Source organism: Phaenicophaeus curvirostris, chromosome 1, assembly GCF_032191515.1.
Source record: "Phaenicophaeus curvirostris isolate KB17595 chromosome 1, BPBGC_Pcur_1.0, whole genome shotgun sequence".
NCBI lineage: Eukaryota > Metazoa > Chordata > Aves > Cuculiformes > Cuculidae > Phaenicophaeus > Phaenicophaeus curvirostris.
The window spans coordinates 2,680,882-2,695,928 of NC_091392.1; the positions used below are offsets into that span (position 1 = coordinate 2,680,882).

Sequence of the window (15,047 nt, forward strand, 5' to 3'; positions counted from 1 at the left end):
TATACAACACAGTGGATTTCCTCTGCCACTCTCCCAGTGATTACAGAAAGTGCATTTTATATTGTGACTGGTTATTCTGATGTTACAATTAGGAAGGGAGGAAAGCTTAGCATGTTTGGAGATTGTTTGGGATGGCGAGATTAGAGGAATAGAAGAAAATTAAGTATGGCATTGATGTGGGATTCACCTCACTGACTGTTTGTCATGTACATGCCGAATGTCTCTGTCTGACCTGGCTGTCTAGACTACTTTATATGCAGTGGAAAGAAACAGGCTCATTCAGGGTGTGATTTATCTTATCCCTGGGTAGCCATCTAAGAGAATCATAGAGTCATAGAATGGTTTGAGTTGGAAGGGACTACAAAGATCATCCAGTTCCAGCCCCCCTGCCATGGGCAAGGACACCTCCCACTGGACCAGGCTGCTCAAGGTCCCATCCAAACTGCTCTTGAACTGCCAGTGAGGGCACATCCACGTCTTCCCCAAGCGGACAAATCCTACCCTGCAAAAGGTTTCTCCTTCAACAGAGCTTGGGGTTTCTAGCTTAGACTTAAACTCTGATGTTGCAGACAAATTTTGGTGAGAGGGAAAAAACCCTTCCTTTGCATACCTCCCATGGCAGAGATGTTCCCCACAAGCTGCAAGATTTGCAGTCATGATGGATCAGAAATGAATCCCAGCCTACTCAATGTAGAAGATGCCTAACCTGTTTTTTCTGAGTCAGCTGTAAAGCAGGGTCCTGCCAAGGGAGGCATGCAGAAGAGAATTGCACTGTAAGCAGTGCAAACAAAATTATGCTGCTGTAGGTGGACCAATAGCAATCTCATGGTGAGAACATCTGATGGGAACTGACATCTCTCAGCCTTATCCCAAGGGTTTCTGGGGTTATTGCAGGGAGGTTGTGGGCATCGAGTCTTTATCTCTTCTAGCTTTACTTCTGTTCATTTATTGGCACATGGTTGTGGCTGAGGATTCGCTCTGGCAACACCAGAGTAAAGATGTTCACCAAAAATGTGCAGGACAGCTCAGGGCAGCAAAGAGGAGAGGAGGAGAAGCAGCACAGACACAGTTGTAGGTAGGAATATATTTGGACAGGTAATTTACCCTGCCACACAGTGGGACATTGACCCCCAGTTTAATTATTGTGTCATTTGTCCTTGACAGCTACTGCTGCTTCCAATTAACTTTTCTTAATTAAAGCCTCCAATTTTCCAAGTATGTAAGCTGGATTTACTGGGAACACTGCTACAATGAAGAGGAAGAGCTTGGGGGTGCCTGATGAGAAATGACATTCCCTTTCCCAGTGGGACTGGCAAGCTATTTATTTACCATGCTGGCGTGGCAGGCTGGAATCAAACCCAGATCCTCATCTCTATCCCTTTAGGAGCACCTCCTCTCCCTCCAGTTTTACAGCATCTGCATGTTTGTGAACACTGTTTCTAGCAGTATAGGCAAGAAGTGCTTCAGCTCCCTGGGCTTTTCTGTGTCCCTGCTTTCTGCTGCATTTTCAGGTCAGGTGAATGAGGCACAGGGCCTCAAACAGGAGAGAGGAATTCAAAGTCCCTGTGTTCACAATTCAGGCCAAATTAAAATTGACACACTGGGATGCCCTGCAGGTGACCAAAGATCCTCAGTGACTCTGTTAAGGGTGCAGAATCTGGTGACATCAATGGTCTCTTAGGTGCTTTTTGCTTGCTCTGTTTAATAAACTGTATTATCATGAACACTCTGTTAAAGGTTTTGAAATCAAATAAGCTCCTCTCTTAATCTTTTTTTACTGGGCTGGCTGAATCGTGAAAGATAGCAACATTTACAGAACACACGTGGCTTGACAGAGTCACTGTTCAGTGTTTTGGAAATGTATCTTTTGACTGTTGGGAAGAAAATTGGCTACTTAAGATGCCTTTTTGTACATTTAAATTAACTTAGTCCATCAGACTGAATAAATCCTGCTGCTGTATTAACATCCAATTATAACAGCAGAGATTGAGCAATGATTCACGTTTTGACCAGAATGTTGGCAGTTTAAGGGGGAAAAAAAAGTAATCTATATTGAAATAAAAAAGTCAAAAATGGGAGCCAGAAAATTATGACTGAGCACATAGCGGGAGCTTTTGTGAATATATAATGGCAGAGCAGGAGCCAAATTTCTAACAGGATTAGCTGTTACTGTCTATCAGATCCAAAAACCTCAATCATTTTGTTTTAAATGACTTTCTATAATTCATTCATGCTAGAAATAGAGTGTGGAAGTAAGGCTGGGAGCTGGAAAAGCTGCAGTTGGGAATTTAGGCTAGATCAGAGGTGAGGACAGCCCCGGGGTTGTGTGAAAAGCCCTGAAGTCGTGTGTAGCAGGTGAGCTCTGAAGTGTACAGCAGTTTGCAGATTTAGCCAGACTTTTTCAAGATGTCCTTGTGAGCCAGAAACTCATGAATGATGTCTTTGGGGAACCGTGAATGAATGTGTTGATGAAGTGAAATATCTTTTCAAATCCTGCTGCAGCTACGGCAGCTGGACGTGCTCATTGTTTCCTTGCTGCCCTTGAGAAGGACATCAGATTCCCTTACCACTTGTCCAACCCTGGCTCCGACATCACGCCTCAGTCTGGATAGGTGTGAGCAGGGGTCAGTGCAGATGGTGAAACTGCCTGAGGGGTGCGGGTCTTGACCTTATCACAGAATCACAGATGCATTTAGGCTGAAAAAGACCTTTAAGAACCTGGAGTGCAACTGTAACCCTAACAGTGCCAAGTCCACTGCTAAACCATGTCCCTAAGAGCCACGTCTATGTGGTTTTTAAATAGCTTCGGGGATGGTGACTCAACCACTTCTCTGGGCAGCCTCTTCCAATGCTTGACAATCCTTTCTCTCAAGAAATATTTTCTAATATCCAGTCGAAACCTCCTCTGGCACTACATGAAGCCATTTCCTCTCATCCTATCACTTGTTTCTTAGAAGAGGTCAACACCCACCTCACTACAACCTCCTTTCAGATAGTTGTAAAGAGCAATAAGCTCTCCCCTCAGCTTTCTTTTCTCCGGACTGAATAACCACAGTTCCCTCAGACTCTCCTCTTAAGATTTTTTCTCCAGACCCTTCACCAGCTTCGTGTCCCATCTTTGCAGCCATTCCAGCAACTTCATGTCTTTCTTGTACTGAGGGGCTCAAAACTGAACACAGTATTTGAGATGTGGCCTCACCAGTGCTGAGTCCAGAGGGACAAGCTCTTCTCTAGTTCTGCTGGTCACACTAGTTTCCACCTGCTGGTCTCCCCTCTTCAAGAAAGGTGCTAGTGGTGAGGCTTTTGGGTCTTTCATATGCTCCAACACATAAAAGTGATCTTGGAAATCCTGTAGTGGGCTGGCTGCTCTGGAAATGCTGTCTACCTCACAGATGATGAGGGGAGACCTCATTGCTCTCTACAGCTACCTGAAAGGAGGTTGTGGAGAGGAGGGTGCTGGCCTCTTCTCCCAAGTGACAGGGGACGGGATGAGAGGGAATGGCCCCAAGCTCTGCCAGGGGAGGTTTAGGCTGAACATTTGGGAAAAAAAAATCATGTAAAGGGTCATTGGACACTGGAACGGTCTGCCCATGGAGGGGGTTGAGTCACCTTCCCTGGAGGTGTTTAAGGGATGGGTGGATGAGGTGCTAAGGGACATGGTTTAGTGTTTGACAGGAATGATTGGACTCGATGATCCAGTGGGTCTTTTCCAACCTAGTGATTCTATGATTCTATGATTAGACATCATCTGTCCCTCTGGTCTGCTATAGACAGAGCCTTGGAAGCATAGCAGGTCCTAGATCTCCACCAGGAGACTTCATTTCAGTAGTTCAATTAACCCGAAGTCTAAATATGTTGTTCTTAATAACTCAAAGTTCAATAGTCAGCTCTTTCCTGGACTTCTTGCATGAAGTTGCTCAGATACCTGAAGCTCTCATCTTCATAGACATTTAGATATCACCTAATTCAGCTACATGAAATGTCACATTCAGCCTTAGCTCCCATTGATAAAGTGGAGATGTGCCTTATCACATATGAGACAGAAGCCATTAAAACAACAGTGGTCTCCTCTTATATCCATATATTGCCCTAGTACAGTGAGGCCAAAATGTCAGTTAAGCTGTGACCATTAAGGGATATAAATGACTCTAACCTGGCTCATAGTGCCCCAAACTGAAGGACACCTTGCTTTTTTTGATCCTCTCTCTGGTGAAACCCTGGTTATATTTGCTGCAAAATGTTGAATCCAAGTTCCACCTTGCTGAAGGACTAGAAGTAGGGAGGCTCACTGAGGTTAGAAAATGACCTTGAAAAATCTTTTAGACTTGCAAAGATGGAGAATGGGTGTAAGGAGTAATCACAGTCTGGTTTACAATGGAGATTTCAACCTTCAGTGCCGCCTAAGCGCTTCATCACAGTGAGTAATGGCAAAGCACTGAAATTGGGAGGTTACATGGACTTTTCTTTTTCAGATATTTTAGGGACAGCATAAAAAGCTGACTGCTCCCATGGGGCACGGTCAGTTCTCAAAACTTTCAACTCAGAAAACTGAGCTGAATTAATTACAGCTTATGTTCCAAAGGAAAATAAGACCTCTGATCTGTCTTATTTGCTTGATGTTCTTTTTCTTTTCAGCTGACGACCCCTAGGTGGCTTTCCTTTCAGTTGCAGCTCCTTTGTTTTTTGTAGTTTCTTTCTTTATTAATTAGAATGTCTGACACTTGCAGCCCAAGACATTTATCAGCGTGGTACAATTTTAATTAATCTCACAATAAAGCTACTTGAGGTGAACTCGTAAAAGGTCTCGTATAGCAGGAATAGTACATAGCAACAGAAGCAGTGACACAGGACATCTACTACTCTGGTACACTTGACAGGGTGTGGAAAGTAGCTTGGTGCAAGCTCATACTGCATAGCTGTGCTCTCAGGAATGACCACACAAGCAAGGTGTGCTCCTACACAACGTACAAACTATATCCTATAGAGACTGAGCACCATAAAAACACTGAAAAGGAAACATTTCTGCAAATATGAAGATCTGGATTCCCAGAAGGTTCTTCTTGCCTCTGAAAAAGGCTTGGATAGAACTTGACAGCTAATTAAATAATAATAATACTAAGAAAACCTATAGAGACTGTTTTTTATCTACTCTTTTTGTAGCAATTTGTGAAGAAATAACAAATTTCAGTCCTCTAGGACTTCATTCTTGTACATATATCATAGTCACAAGTGGATTTTGACTAGGAACATTCAAACCTAACATCACTAGATATTCGAAAAGTGTGTGTTCTAATCTAAACTTCTTAACCAAGGCTTATTTCTATAAGACACATAAACTAGCTCAGAAACTGATGTCCAGAAACACTACAGCTAATAAAGATAAACTGAGGAGCACAATATGTTAAACGGAAGGTAGTTTGGGTAGGAACTGCAAAGCCAATGCCAACTGTGATAATAAATTTGTGATAACAAAGTGCAGATGACACAATTGATTGGATCCGGATTAAGGAAGACCAGATTAATATCTTTCAAAACTGAATTATCTGCCTCTCCTAAGAAGTACTCTGATGTTCATAGTGCAGACACGGTCAAGCCAGATGTAATCAAGGAAAAATAATTCACAATATATTTTTCTCAGGTGGTAATAACAGTTACGAAAGGTTGACATAAGAAATTATATGTTCTCCACCCCTTGATGTCTTCTTGTAAAACATTTGTATGTCTTTTGGAAGTTGGATGCAACACAGACTATTAGGTTCAACATAAGTGTAATTGGCTGAAATCCTGGAGCATAGAGCTTGTCCTTGATGAACTCTTGATACCTTCTTAACTTGAAGTTTCAGCTAGATGGAACAAGTACATTCATGGCCAAGCCATCTTTGAAATGTCTTGATACGGAAGTCTGAATAACTTGCTCCCTGTTTTGATCATATTCGTTGCTCTGTGGTCTGTCGTTATTATGTTTATACTCTCATGGCAATATATTCAATCTGAGAAGGGTGTTTCAGGTTGGGAGGGATGTGTTAGCCGTTCTCCCTTTTGCATTTAAAGCTTCCAGTAGCTGCAGTTGGTTTCTTTGGGTGACTTCACACAGGCAGTGGTACAATGATAAATAAATCCCATCATATTTCTATTTAAAGTTTTCTAAAGCAACTGCCACCTGCCAGACATAAAAATACATATTTTTGGCTTTGGTTCATAGACTACATTCTACCATGTAGGGTGTCTGTACAGAGCTTAGGAAGACAATTTCTGGTACACAAAAGGTCTTCATAAATAGCTGGAACTTTACCTGGTATGTATTTATATATAAAAGCCAGTTCTTGGTTCATCTAGAGATGCAATGAGAATGGGTCCTAATATTGTCGCTTCACAGCTTAAACTCTCTTGAATGTTTTACCATGTAAAAAAAATGTCATTAGGATCCAGGTGTATTCCCTTGTCATTTGTCACGAGTAACTGTTCTGCAGCTTACCGTTGGCAGTTCTCAGTGGTGTTTCATCAGGGTAATACCACACTACATAGTCTAAAGGAATAAACTCTCCCTGCTGACATGAGCAGGGGTGAATGTACTGGCAATTGACTTTATATTCTGGAAGCTCTCTGAAGCTTATTCAATGGAAAAAAGACTATCAGGTCATTGGGCCCAAGGTGTATGTTTGCCTTCAAAAGAAGCAAGAGGCTTACAAAACCTAATGGGAATCAAAAGGTTCTGCTCTTTTAGATAAGAGGTCAGGCTAGGCAGTCCCTTCTATCTTTGAAATCACTTACTGAAATGCTTTAATTAAAAGGAAGAAAGAAAAAAAAGAGAGATAATAAAATGCTGTGTTTTGGCAGTAGATGGTTGTTTAAGGTCCACCTCTAAAGCCTTCTGAGCTGGAAAGTCAAGGTAACAGCAAGCTCCTTCAAAACCCAGGCTGGTAGCCTCTGTCCTCTTCCTTCTGGGAGCAGCCCCTCCAGAGATGGAATATCTGATGGTTTGAAAAATGCCTGGGCAACATGGAATGGAGCTAATGCTCTCCTGGGACCAGGAGGTAGTACAGGAGGGCCATGGGAGGGAGACAAAGACATTATGAGACCTCAGATCTCACTGGAAGCCAGAAAGTAACAGGGTCTATAACCAGAGCATAGGAAAATATCCAGATCTAGCAAGTTTCACTTGCTGCAGAAGATGACACATTGTTCAATGGCCTTAAGGTGCCGGGTCACCACAATCTGCAGGCTGCGCAATTTGCTGATTCCCAATGAAACTGTGCAAGTGAGGTCATCTGGCAGTGAAGCATGAGAGACTGTGGGGAAGAGAGGGAGGCCACAGTGGAGGTGTCGATCTCTACAGGGGTTGCACCAGGTTGAGTGCTAGGGTCATTTGCAGCCACATCCCCCAGTCTTCCCCAGGTCTGCAGAGCTATATCTGTCTAGGAAGACGTACACCAGGGGAAGAGAACAAGGAAGGTGGCCCCTCCATGAAGTCATTATGGGTGTTACAGAGCCCTTTGGAAAACCTGACAAGTTATCCCCTTTCCTCCTGCAGCTCACCCGCGTGCCTGTGGAGTCGTGTAGCCAGTACGAGACCTGCAGCGAGTGCCTGGGCTCAGGCGACCCTCACTGTGGATGGTGTGTTCTTCACAATACGTAAGTACCTGCTGGTGTTTGCCACCACCCCAGCCCTGCTTTTTCCCCAACCATCTTCCCTCAATGCTGTGATAAGCAGATCTTCTCTGGGTGACACTTAGATTCTTGTTTCCATTGCATAAGGCAGTTTGGCTCAGACACTTGTCTCAGCACCTCCAACTTTCCACTCCTGATCTGAACTTTTCCTCTTTCAGACTTATCATGGTCTCCATTGTCCTCAGAGAGGAATCAGGTCCCTGTAAGCATCATGGAGTTTACTCCAAAATAGATTTCAAGGGGCCCTTGTGTTTTGTATGCTCGTTGTGGTAAAATGTTTACTCTGAAGTTGAACATTTGTCCTCTATGGGTCAACTCGCCTGTGTCAAATAAGCACAAATGAACCAAACTCCTCATTTGGTTTATCTAGTGAGGATACCAAGCAAATATGTCTGTATTCACATCTTTGGGCTTTTAAGGGCAGGAAGGAGCCTTAATTCATGATTTTGTTATTCAAGAGCGTTGTCTTAACCAGTGCCTCACAAGAAGCACTGGATCCAGGTGTCCTCCGGACCAGGGGATTAGTTTGTTGACTTTCCTGCTTTGCAGGCTTTTTAATGATGCTATTGATCTTGAAGTTTCCTCTCCGCAGCTTTCACTGGCAGTGATCTCCTCCTGCAGAGAGCCCTCTGCCAAAGCTATGGAGAAGGAAGTGTCAGGTTGGCTGAGCTCCTGGCTATGAGTGGCAGGGTGGTCTCATTTGCCAAGAACCTCTCAGCGGAGACAGTGGCTGGAAAGTGCATTGGATCTGTCTAACCAAACATCTCCAGCTGAGCGTGGCTCTGCAGGATGCTGTCACTCCAAGTCTCACAGTGTCCTTGGCAGCAGTGAAGGGATTTTCTGACGGACCCTGCTATTGCAGTGTGTCTGTCTTCTCCCACTGAGTTCACCACTGAACTCTTTGTGTTGCATTGCAAAATTTCCTGATGGCGACAGTGATCCAGTGGAAGCAATCCTCTTTGCTGCTTCTTCTTTCTGGAACAGAAGAAAAGGGAACAAACTTGTACCATATTCCAAGTCTTCTTTGGATGTTCATTAGCTTGGGTGAACCTCATCCAAAGCCATGACTGTCTGTTTAATTTCAGATCAGATCTATCTGACCCTGCACAAAACTTGCCCAAACACTTGACTCAGCTCAGGAATTGTTGGAGGCATCCTTAGAAAAGTAGTCCTGAATTGTGGTGTGGAAGGCATGAACCCATGCAGATTTCACTCTCAACCCTGCTGACCTGAGGATATTCCATATACTTCTCTGTATTATATTTACATGGCATCTTACCCTGCATCTATCCTACATGATGTGTTTTGCTTTTAATTCATGGACAGCACATACTATGTGCAAGCAGTATAGGCAAGCATGAATTTGGCCATTGATTGCACCACAGCAGTGCTAGATATTTCATCTCCTGCCATCCAGGGTCAGTTGCAACAAACAATCAATACACCCAGCAATAAATTCCCTAAAGGAGGGAAAAAGGGCAGAGACAACTGCAGGTTTGCCAGTAGCTCATTGGGAAGGAGTGTCAGAAATGTGATGGCTGGCAAGGAGTGAGGGTGGCAGCATCGACTTGATTAGAACAAGAAGACCCTCTGTGAACTTGGTCATTCAAGGGGAAGTTTGGCCTCACAGTCTGGATCTGGTCGATGGCAGGATCCCCACATCCTCTCAGCTCTGGTCCCTTAACCTCTGGCTCCTTATCTGAAAAAGAGTCATCGCTTATTTATGTACCTTGTAGCAGGGTCACTGAGATTACTTCCCTGTGTCCTTTTTGAAGCAGCTGGAAGACAAATGTTATCAAATACCATTCCAGCCTGTGTCTTCCTTCTAGTTTCCATAGCAGTCAATAAATCTGATTTTCAGTACTAGTTTGGAAGAGGTTTTCAGTGCAGCCTCAGATTTACTACTCTGGGTCTCAGTTTCCTCATCCTTTTAGGTAGCCTTGAGAGCAGAAGAACCAATTATATCCCATTAAACAAGGTTTGGCTGTGCAGGATATTCAGAGTAAGAGTGTCATAATACTAAGTCTCTTATTAAAACTTTTTGCACATCAGAAACCCTTAAAATTCATGGACAACACAGACAGAATAGGGAATGACATGACTGAGAGCAGCCCTTCAGAGAAGGACTTGTGGGTGCTGGTTGATGAGGAGCTCGACGTGAGCCAGCAATGTGCACTCTCAGCCCAGAAGGCCAAATGTATCAGGGGCTGCATCAGAAGAAGCGTCGCCAGCAAGTTGAGGGAAGTGATTCTGCCCCTCTATTCCTCTCTTGTGAGACCTCATCTGGAGCACTGTGTCCATTTCTGGAATCCTCAATGTAAGAAACATATGGAACTGTTGTAACTAGTCCAGAGGAGGCTAAGAGGATGATCCGAGGGCTGGAGCACCTTCCATATGAGAACAGGCTGAAAGAGTTGGGCTTGTTCAGCCTGGAGAAGAGAAGGCTCGGAGGAGATCTTATAGCGACCTGAAAGGAGCCTACAAGAAAGCTGGATAGGGACTATTCATAAAGGCTTGTGGTGATAGGATGAGGGGGAATGGATATAAACTGGAGAAGGGAAGATTTAGACAACACATTAGGAAGAATTTCTTCACCATGAGAGTGGTGAGACACTGGAACAGGCTGCCCAGGGAAGTTGTGGCTGCCCCATCCCTGGAGGTGTTCAAGGCCAGGTTGAATGGGGCCTTGGGTAACCTGATATAGTGGGATGTCCCTGTCCATGGCAGAAGGATTGGAACTAGATGATCTTTAAGGTCCCTTCCAACCCTAACTATTCTATGATTCTATAATTCATCAACAGGCTTTTCCTTACATGGGATGCATCATCAGTGACTCCTGCACAAGAATCTCTGGGGAAATGTGCCAGCAGCATTTCCCTTCGTGAGTGCTAACTCTCCCCTCTTCCCTCCCAGTCAGGAATCCCTAGAGTTTTGTGGTGCATGCCGAATCCAGCCATGCTGATATGGGAGCAGCTTTGTGAAAAGGATGGTAGAGGCAGACAGGCTGTGCAAGACCTGGAAACCAGGTTGCCTGTGGGCAAAGCCATGTCTCTCATTTATCTTTCTCCTCCAGTTTAATCCATCAAGAAGAACACAGGCAGACTGGGAGACAGGTAAAAACTGCCAGATGTGGTAAAACTTGTATCCTTTTGTCTCTCCCATGTGGATCTCTCTTATTTTGGGATTCACAGTTCAAGGGCTAATGCAGACCCTTTTCCACAGACCCTCATTTCCAAGCTATACTCAGCTCCTACTACATGAGAGGTCTGGGGATGCCTGGGGACTGCTCTCCATCCATCATTTTGTGGCAGAGCTGGGCTGTCTGCACGGAGGGCGGTGTGCCAGGGCACAGGAATCAATTTCCATGGCTCCACTGTCCTAAGCTTACACCAAGAAACTCGAGTCCGCTGGGAGAGGAAGAGACAGACAGACCCACAGACGGCTGCAGGAGAAAGGAGGGGAGGCAGGGGGGGATTGATTGGCTTCTGCCCTGAGAAGTGGAGAGCTGATATAGAGCAGGTCACCAGAGCTTTTCATCTCTGTATCTTTAGCCCCGATCTTGTCCCCCCCCCCTTCTCTTTCCCTCTTATAGCTCAGCTCCCCTCCTGGGCTCTGTTCAGGCCTCTTTAGGCAGCGATGAATCATTTAGTTGGTGTAAATTGAAAATGTGGCGCTCGGTTGCTGCACGGGTCTCCAGGGGAGCGAGGGGCTGGGGCTGGAGCATGAGGGAGGGACAAGGCTGAAAAGCTAATAGCTGGCACTGAGGCACTCGGTGCTTGGTCGCAAGGTCAAAGCAATGTCACTAGCTCGAACTGGGGGCTGCAGAGAGAGATGAGAGCTGAGCAAAGTTTTCTCCAAGCCTGAAATGAATAGCAGCTTCCTCTTATGTCAGATGCAGCAGTGCCCAAAGATGCCATCCAAACTCCTCTATACCTCCCAGCAAGTTTATTCTGTCTGCATCTGTATACAAACTATTAGCCTCTTCTATCTCCTTTCCCCCTCAAATGCAGAAGGGCAGATAGAGCTGAGGCTCTTTGCCCGCAAAGGAGGGATAAACCCTTCTGCAGCTGCATGAGCCCTCGCTGTCCCTGTCTAGCTCAGCACCAGCCACAGTGCAGACATGCACAAGCAATGCACAGGTGGTGACCATGCAAGTTTTCAACTTTGCTTGGTATCTCTGAGTTGTGCTTAACACCCCAACTGCCAGCCGAAAGGATACTTGGGGCAGAAGAGCAGCAGCATCCCTATAAGGACAGGCAACACTTTATAAAGCGGAAATACGCTGACCTTGCTGGCTGCCGAAGGGCCCTGTTCCAGGTTCTTTTGTATTAGCTGACACTTCAAGATTTTGGCTGTGCTGCCTTGTTTCATCCTCATGTAACCTCTGTTTAATTCTGGGATGCAGAGTCAAACATGCACAAGCTGTCCTTAAGGGAGGATGCACCCCCCAGGCACCAGACTCCTTCTGCTCTGGAATCTGCTCTTGCTGGGAACTCCTTGGCGGGCAGATCATTAGTTGCTACCAGAGAGGGGAAAAAAGTCCCATTTTCTAGAGGACTTCTGCTATTTCAAAACTTTTTTTTTTTCCCAACTTGTAGTGGCCAATTATTTTTATAATAAAAAAAATCTTGAAAACCATTTTAGGAAGGATTGATACCATTTAGTATTTGGAGAATGATTTATTTAGACTTCAGAAGTTCTTTTGGGGGGATTTTATTTCAGTTTTTTTTTAGGAGATGGCTTAAAATTTCAGAATAAGAAGTCATTCTTAGCAAAGCGTTACTTTTTTTTTGTGTTGGTTTGTTGGTTTTTTTTTTAATAAAATGAAACATTCTATGATTCTATGATTTGGGCATCTGCGATTTCCTCCTTCCCCAGGAGACTTTGACCGCTCTAGAGACTGAGTAAAGCAGGTTGCCAACAGACACCATTAATATGGAGGAACTGGCATTTCCTACGAAGGGAAGAGAGTTTGTTTAAGCATCACCAGCCTGTCCTACAGTGGAGGTAGCAGAGCCAGGAGTCGGCTCTGCTGTCTGCACTCCTTTGCTCATCTCTGAGGAGCTGCACATGTCCTTTGTGTGCATCTTGGTTTTGTCTGGGATAATTTTCTTCCCTGTAGCTGATGTGTTTTTGAGTCAGTTTGAGAATAATGTCGATAACACATACTGTTTTAGTTGCTTTTGTCCTGTTCAGAGGGGTTTTATGTGGTCCTCTTGCAGCAGACACCTAGCCCAGGATCTTGGAAGTTGCCTTCCACGTCTTCCTTCTTTCCAGTTCTTCCCGTCTGCCTTGTGGCTGCAGGATACTCGTGTAGCCAGGAATTACAATTCTTGTTTCTAACATGATATGGAGTAAAAAAAGCACTTAAACAAGTTGTTTTCTAGGGAGTGAGGGATTAGTGCTGAGTGGGAGGGAGGTTTGTTATCCGTGCTTAGACTCATTGCCAGACTAGGAAAAAAAAAGTAAGAGTTACAAAGTGCAGCTCCCGCTGTCTCGTCTCAGCAGGTAACCCGATGCGATGCTACTTGCAGAGGTTCATTGATCGTCCCTGGCTTTAACTTTCTTGGTCAAAGTCTTCTGAATCACTAGAGAGTCTCGGGTAACTTAAGCCACCTACAGATGCTGCAATAAGACCTTTTTTGAAGGGTCTTTTTCTTGTTTGACTTTCTGCCTTCTGAAAGACTGTGACTCTTTCAGGCTGAGGGATTTTTTTCTTTCTTTCCCCTTCACCTCCTCTCTTTTGCTTCCTAGATTTTCCTCCACTTATGCAGGGGAGGAGAGGATATCACAAGTGCTGTATGGGGAAGGGGCACTGGGAAGGGATGCATGAATCAGGCTTCAGAGACCCAACAGGGCAAGAGGGTAAAATATCACGCTCAGTCCTGTACAACTCTGAGCTCTAATGTGTAGAATCATAGAATCATAGAATCATAGAATAACCAGGTTGGAAGAGACCCACCGGATCATCGAGTCCAACCATTCCTATCAAACACTAAACCATGCCCCTTAGCACTTCGTCCACCCGTGCCTTAAACACCTCCAGGGAAGGTGAGTCAACCACCTCCCTGAGTAGCCTGTTCCAGTGCCCAATGACCCTTTCTGTGAAAAATTTTTTCCTAATGTCCAGCCAAGTGTAGTGTAGTGAGTGTACAAGTGTGTAGTGAGAAAATAATTATTTACTGATTCTTACAGGGACTTGTGATCCCATAGACCTTCAGCGTCCACTACAAGAACCCATGCCCCCACCTATCCCTGCTTTATACTCTCCATGTTGTTATGTCCCAAAGTGCAAACCAGAGTCCCTTCAATAAGGTAGCAATTTGCAGGTGTTTCGCATTTGCCTGGCATGATAAATTGTAAAATCATAGAATAGTTTGGGTTGGAGAGGACCTTAAAGATCATCCAGTTCCAACCCTCATGCCATGGACAAGGACACTTCCCACTGGACCAGGCTGCTCAAGGCCCCATCCAACCCAGCCTTGAACACTTCCAGGGAGGGGGAATCCACAACTTCCCTGGGCAACCTGTTCCAGGGCCTCAGCACCCTCATCACAGAGAATTTCTTCCTAATGTTTAATCTTTATCTTCCCTGCTCCAATTTAAAGCCATTCCCCCTTGTCCTATCACTGCAGGCTCTTGTAAACAAGTCCCTCTCCAGCTTTCTTGTAGGGCCCCTTCAGGTACTAGAAGGTCACTAAACGTTCTCCCGGGAGCCTTCTCTTCTCCAGGCTGAACAGGCGCAACTCTCTCAGCCTGTCCTCATAGCAGAGGTGCTCCAGCCCTCTTCACAGGGCCATCTTCACAGCCTCCTCTGGACCTGTTCCAACAGTTCCATATGCTTCTTCTGTTGGGGATTCCAGAACTGGACACAATACTCCAGGTGGGGTTTTATGAGAGTGGCGTAGAGGGGTAAGTAAGTCTTTGTGGTCATGGTTGGGACATTTTTTTTCATAGGAAAACAGTCTGTATCCTTTCCTGCCTTAGTATTACCTTGCCATGAGTCAGCTCTTGCTGCCCTCAAATACCTGGGAGACATGCCAAAGCTACATGACAGTTGTCCCAGTCTTCCCAGAGGTGGATCAGCCACACAGAAGACAAACGGCCTCCAACTCAAATCCTGCTTTGCCTTGGAAGCTTGTAGCTGGCAGGGATGATCTTCCCCATCAGGGGAGAAGCTCACAGCTACCTCAATTGCTGCGTTCAATAACCCTTTGTCTGAGGTACTTGGGGGCATTTCTCATCGCAACCAGAGATTTCCAGGTAAATGCCATAGGTACACAATGGGGAGAAAAACATAAATGCTAGTAGGGGACGTAATTGCAGGAAATCTGAAATCTTTCATTTGGTTTGAAAGCCCCCAATCAGTTGTTTGGCAG

General features: G+C 45.0%; 1 protein-coding gene across 1 annotated transcript in view; it reads left to right on the forward strand.

Annotated features, from left to right (window-relative positions):
• The window catches only part of PLXNA4 (plexin A4), a 488,098-nt gene that overhangs the window by 321,096 nt on the left and 151,955 nt on the right, over positions 1–15,047 (forward strand). Inside the window, exon 5 of the mRNA XM_069860812.1 lies at positions 7,532–7,632. Within this exon, the coding sequence (XP_069716913.1) occupies positions 7,532–7,632 (101 nt within the window). The remainder of the gene's footprint in view (positions 1–7,531; positions 7,633–15,047) is intronic.